This window comes from Merops nubicus, unplaced genomic scaffold (assembly GCF_000691845.1).
Source record: "Merops nubicus isolate BGI_N331 unplaced genomic scaffold, ASM69184v1 scaffold2082, whole genome shotgun sequence".
NCBI classification, from domain to species: domain Eukaryota; kingdom Metazoa; phylum Chordata; class Aves; order Coraciiformes; family Meropidae; genus Merops; species Merops nubicus.
Window position 1 is genome coordinate 40,901 of NW_008592666.1, and position 5,519 is coordinate 46,419.

General features: G+C 37.4%; 1 protein-coding gene across 3 annotated transcripts in view; it reads left to right on the plus strand.

The window, feature by feature from the left end:
- The window catches only part of PMS1 (PMS1 postmeiotic segregation increased 1 (S. cerevisiae)), a 43,383-nt gene extending 38,573 nt beyond the window's left edge, over positions 1 to 4,810 (plus strand). For all 3 annotated transcript variants that reach the window (XM_008935201.1, XM_008935203.1, XM_008935202.1), the window contains 2 exons: positions 1,508 to 1,668; positions 4,384 to 4,810. In XM_008935201.1, the coding sequence (XP_008933449.1) occupies positions 1,508 to 1,668; positions 4,384 to 4,575 (353 nt within the window). In that variant the 3' untranslated portion in view covers positions 4,576 to 4,810. The remainder of the gene's footprint in view (positions 1 to 1,507; positions 1,669 to 4,383) is intronic.
- The last annotated feature ends 709 nt before the right edge of the window (positions 4,811 to 5,519 follow it).

Below are 5,519 nucleotides of genomic sequence, written 5' to 3' on the forward strand. Positions count from 1 at the left end.
CAGCTTGAAAAAGAGAAGGAAGATAATACTGGGTGAAAAAGGAAATAAAATTTAAAATTTCAAGGTGGGTTACGTATGTAGCTAGAAGGAGGTTATGTGAGGTTGTTCCCAATATCAGATTCCCATTATAGTCAAAGTATCTCTTGCTGTGAAGTGTAACAAGGGCCAACAGAATGATTTACCTGGTGACACATCTCTATTTAGAAAAAATTTCAACCTGCAGAGTCCTCCTCTTCATCTGTGCTCTGATTTGATGACTGTCAAATCAGCAGTGCCTGCTCACGGGTAGCAGTGTCATTCTGCTAGCCAATGAAAGGACGTGGTGGTGACTTACAGGGCATATACTTTTTTTTTTCTCAATCCTGAAATCTTTCACATTGTTTGGATTAGGAACATGAATGATCCCTTATCACAGTTTGTTAGTTTAATCCTCTTTTTATCCATCTATTTGCCTCCGGTTTTTTTAATTTCACAAAAGCCATTTGCAGCTCAGGCTGAAAGTAATTTATCTTACCTGGGGCCATTACACAAGAGTGGATTTATTTTCATTATGAAGTATTCTTCCATGCTCTTCTTGTGAAGCTTGTTACTTCAGAGAAATGTAGTGGAGGAAAAGGGAAGGTGGCCTTGTGGGTTGGGTTGAGATTTCTGTGCACTCAACATGAACAAGAGGAGGAGCTCTGGAGGACTGCACAAAAGTATGTGAGCCTAACCCCTAGAGAACTTGCCTCTGACTGGGAGTGGAAGAGGAGTTAGCTCTACAGTAGCCACTTCATTCAAATTTTCATTTGCAAGTAGTGTGAATAAGAAATTAAATCTCTTACACCTCAAAGATTTAACAGATATTTTGTTGGGATGGTTGTTTAAATGTTTTATTCATCATTCCTGTTTGGAGTGGTACCTGCTGCAGCTGGGATATCATACCAATGACAGTAAGAAGTCTGTCACAGAGCCTTTAGTTATATGGGCTTGAGTTTTTTCCCCCTGCTGTGGTAGGAGAAAAAACTGCTTTTCATTTCAATAGAAGCTGAATGTGTTATGATAACATTTGAACTCTACAGATGTTTAAACCAATTACATAAGAAATAGTGCCAACACTCTGGTTTAGTGTGGTGGGTTTTTTTAAAACTAAATTGTATTTTATTACTAGGTTCTACTTTAATTTCAAGTATGTTTAATTAAAGCTACAGAAGCTTTAATTAGAAATATGCTCAAGACTGGGAATGCTGCAAAATATTTTAAGCATTTGAACAGTGCCAGCTAGGATTTTAAATAAAATAAGCTGAGACATTTGTGATGTGAATAGGCACACATCATCATAATGAAACATTGCACAAATAGGTGCTTTTCACTCCAAGGGAGGAGCAAATAAAAGTTTCCTAATTGTATTGAATTTGAGAGACTAATTTACTAAGTGGTTGTACATCAGTTTATTTTTTTTTCTGAATTGCTCTAGAATAGAAATGAAAGTGATGTATAAATTACTGGTTTGTTTTTGTATTTTCAGGTGCTTTGGCTACAGAAAGTCACCTGGAAATAGAAGGGATGGCAAATTGTCTGCCATATTATGGCATTTCTGACCTGAAAGAAATTCTGAATGCAATAGTTAATGGCAATGCAAAGGAAGTGTATGAATGTAGACCTCTCAAAGTGATAAATTACTTGGAGGTAAGAGAGAAGCGTGCTTTTAAGTTTTGGACAGCTAAGCTTTTAACAGCCAGCTTGAAAATCTTTCTTCAGCTCTCTGTTTTAATTAATGTAGTTCTGTTCTAGACAAAAGTTACTTTTGAAAAGGAAAGTGTCATATCCTCTCTGAGGTGCATGGGTTCTGCATTGCTTACCAAAACATTTCCATCAGACATATCCAAAAATGGTTGTCCAATGTGATACAATACATGCTGAAAGCTGATGTTCACTGAGTGCTTCTGCATAGGCAGTCTTCAAACTAGGAAGGTATTTCTCTGTGTTAGAATACAGAACTGCAATGAAATTGCTTCACGAAGTCTAGAAGACGGTTGAATCCAGAACAGTCATCAAAATTTAATTATTTTATAAATAAAATCTATGAAGAAGTTATAAAATGGTTTAAAGTTATAGTTAATGAAAAGTAGGCACTAAGTGAATCTTGATTCTTGTGTAAACCTCAATGACATCATGAAAATGAGAAAGTGCACCATTTTCACTTACGAAAAATTCCTATGATTCATTCAAAGAAAGGGCAGAGAGAGACAAATGGAAACTTTTTTTTTTGGCAGAAAAGCAAGCATTGGAATTAAGTCATTGAAGTAAAAAGCAAAGTCACATACAGTGAACCCCATATGTGTCTGCAAATGCTTGTATTTGGTTAACATTAGTAACTCCTGCAGCTGAAGGAAGCACAGACTGACAACCAACAGGCTTGGAAGTCCACTCAGTGCAACAGTGACTTAAGTTCTGCAGTACACTGACAGGGGAAACCATGTGTTCTTCACAGGCAGCCAGCATTATCAGCTGCCAGAAACACAGTACTTGAGTAAAAGAATCTTTAATCTGTTTTCTTACAGAAGGTACTGTGCAACAGTTGGACTGGCTCTTGTTAATATTTGATATGCAAATAGATAAAATCACCCATCCAGAGAGAATAATGGGTGTGAAGTTTCAGAGACAAGTAATATATGTGGTACAAGTTAAAGCTGAAGTAACTTAACAGTAGTAGTTCCAGCACTTCTTATCTAGATGTTTCATTAATGCTCTCTTTCATCCTAGCTCTTAAGATCTCTGTTCAGAAAGGTCACCAAAATATATGTTAGGTCTCTCTTTACATTAAGCGTTTGCTAACATGCTTTCTTCAATCAGGCCACTTCAAAATGAGACCCAGGCATTTACAGGCTATGTTTTTCTCTTTTAAACATTTATTATACAAATCTTTCCCTGTCTTTTTGAGGCAGTAAGTTTACAGCTGCCTTTGGAGCAAGTGCCTCTGTTGTGTACTACAGAACCACTCTCATGCATTCTCTCATGAGAGAAGCTTAGAGCAGGGCTAAGTGCTGAGACAGGAATGGTCTGTAACTTGATTTGGAAGGTGGAAGCTTTATTTCCTCTACTTCCAAATACCTGTCAGTCAGGTTGAGTGGGATGGAGCTGGTTTATATAGAGAGATGCACGTTTGTATGAGTGTGTGTATATATCTATATACAGATATATGGATAGATACACACATACATATAAAGGTATATGCCAAGAGCTTATCAGAGGAAGATTTATTAAGAGTAATGTTGATCCTGTGAGGTGCTGTTAGAAAAAAGATGCATGTGCAGCAGTAACAGTAGCTGGAAAATTTACATGTCAGCTAGGAAGTGTATAGCTTGCCATCATGGGGAAAACAAACAACCCTGACCCCACAAAACAAACCAACAACAACTATAAAAATAAGCACGGAGGTTTTTGACCATTCTGGGAGGTTAACACTGGAAATGCCATTCACTGTCCTGTTCAGAATTGAAGCTTTTATCATAAGTTTCATGTTTGAGCAGGCAGCAAGTCTGTAGCTTTTGCTGTCTTTTGGTAGACACAGAAGAAACAATAGTGAAATGGTTAGTGAAGCAGCCTTCCCAGGTAGAGAATAGCCCTGAGTGATCTCTTTCTGCTTGGAAGAGTGGGAGAAAGTCCTAGACAAAGAAAATGAGAAGGCTCAGATTAAAATTTTATGAGTGCTGCTTCAGGTTTGTACAAGATGAAGGGAGATTGTATAAGGCATCCACTTCTGTCTAGGCAACAATATTAAAGTACAGAAGAGAGGCAATAGCAGGAAGGCCCATCTTGGAGTAGGAGACAAAAAACCTAACAACTTCTTTTTGAAGTTGTTTCGTTCTTTGAGGATGGGTGCTTCAGTAAGTGTGTTATCAATTACTTCTGCTTTCTAGTATTGTGAAGTAGCTGGGTGCAATAGACAATAGTTAATACAACATGAATCTAAAATTTGCCTATAGCATTTTTAAACCTTTTTTTAGCTGACTGACTTCATTTATGTTAGGTCTAAAGTTTGTGGTAGAGAATGTGCCTTGTGAACTGATAAACATCTTCAGCTGGTACTGGTGCCAACAGGAAATAAGATATGCAGAAACACCAAGGTACCTTGCAAAAGTGGACCCTGAAAGAAAAAGAGTGCAGACATGACCAGGAGACTGACTGTGTGATTCAATTGCACAAGTGTCATGAAATGGCCAATAAGATATAGTTAGAGTTACATTTGGGTTTCTGGGATTCAGAATATTTCTCAGCAGAAAAGAGTGACCTTTAAATGGTGACTGCTTAATTCCTGCTTTCTGATAGCCCAAGGTTAATGTGTTAAAAAGTGATACTTTACAACAATTAAGGTTTTGTTTTTGTTTTGCCTTTCCACAGGGAGAAGCAGTACGTTTAGCTCGGCAGCTGCCCTTACATTTATCAAAAGAAGATGTACAAAACACCATTTACAGGATGAAGCAACAGCTTGGAAAGGAAAATAAAGGCTGTGTTCATGGTCGTCCTTTTTTTCATCACTTAACAGATATTCCAGAAGTTGACAAGCACAACTCCATGGAAATTAGTCAGTAAATGGAACATTTTGTTTGGGATCATATTTCTCTTGCTTAATTTTGATCGTTACTCTGTAATTTCAGTATGTTTTGTGCAAAGCTTTTGTATAATGACTTTTCATTATCATATGTTCACCTCCTAGAGACTTTTTTTATTTAAATTCAAATGCTACTTGAATACTAGAAATAAATACTGTAGAGAAACTTATCACTTTTTTTAAAAAAAAAAAAATTCATTAAAGAAATGTTCTCAACTCGTTTGATGCTTTTCTTACTGCAGTTTTAGAAAATATCAGCATGTCAGAATTTTTTTAGATGTGAAGTGGGTAGAAGTTGCTTTCAGCAGAGCCTGGCAAAGTTTATTGTACTAAAAACATGAGATATTAATTTTCAAAGGAATGCCAGATAGCTGTAGGTGTTGAACTGTATATGGCAAGGCCACATTTATTATAGTCACACTTTATTGTGTTGTATTTCCATTTGGAAATTGCTAGCTCAGGTAAACGAGTATGGAAGTCCTAGTGTCCAATCTCCAAAAAGATTTTTTACACGTTTAGAAAACTATGATCCTTAAAAGTATAGTAGACTCTTAAAACTTCACCAACAACTGGCCAATGACTTGAAAGACAAAAGGATCAGAGTCACAGGAGCACAGGTTAGCACTGAGAGCACCACATGTGTTGGCGCAGTGCTATGCACAAACCAGGGGTGTCCTTGCTCAAGGAGAGTGTGGCATAACTAGGGTAAAGTCTGCTAGAAAGCAACTAATTCTGGTCAACTTGTTCATTCTTTTCCCTGCCAGAACATAATGTCTACTACTCTACTCTATTTCAGGTAGTAGCCTGCTTCTGTAAACCACTGGCCTGTGCCCTCTGTGCCCAGCAGATGCAGTGTCAGAGTATGTTTTAGTCAAGAAATACCACCTGAAAATTCCCGTCCATCCCCAGTAGTTCTGTCGTTAGC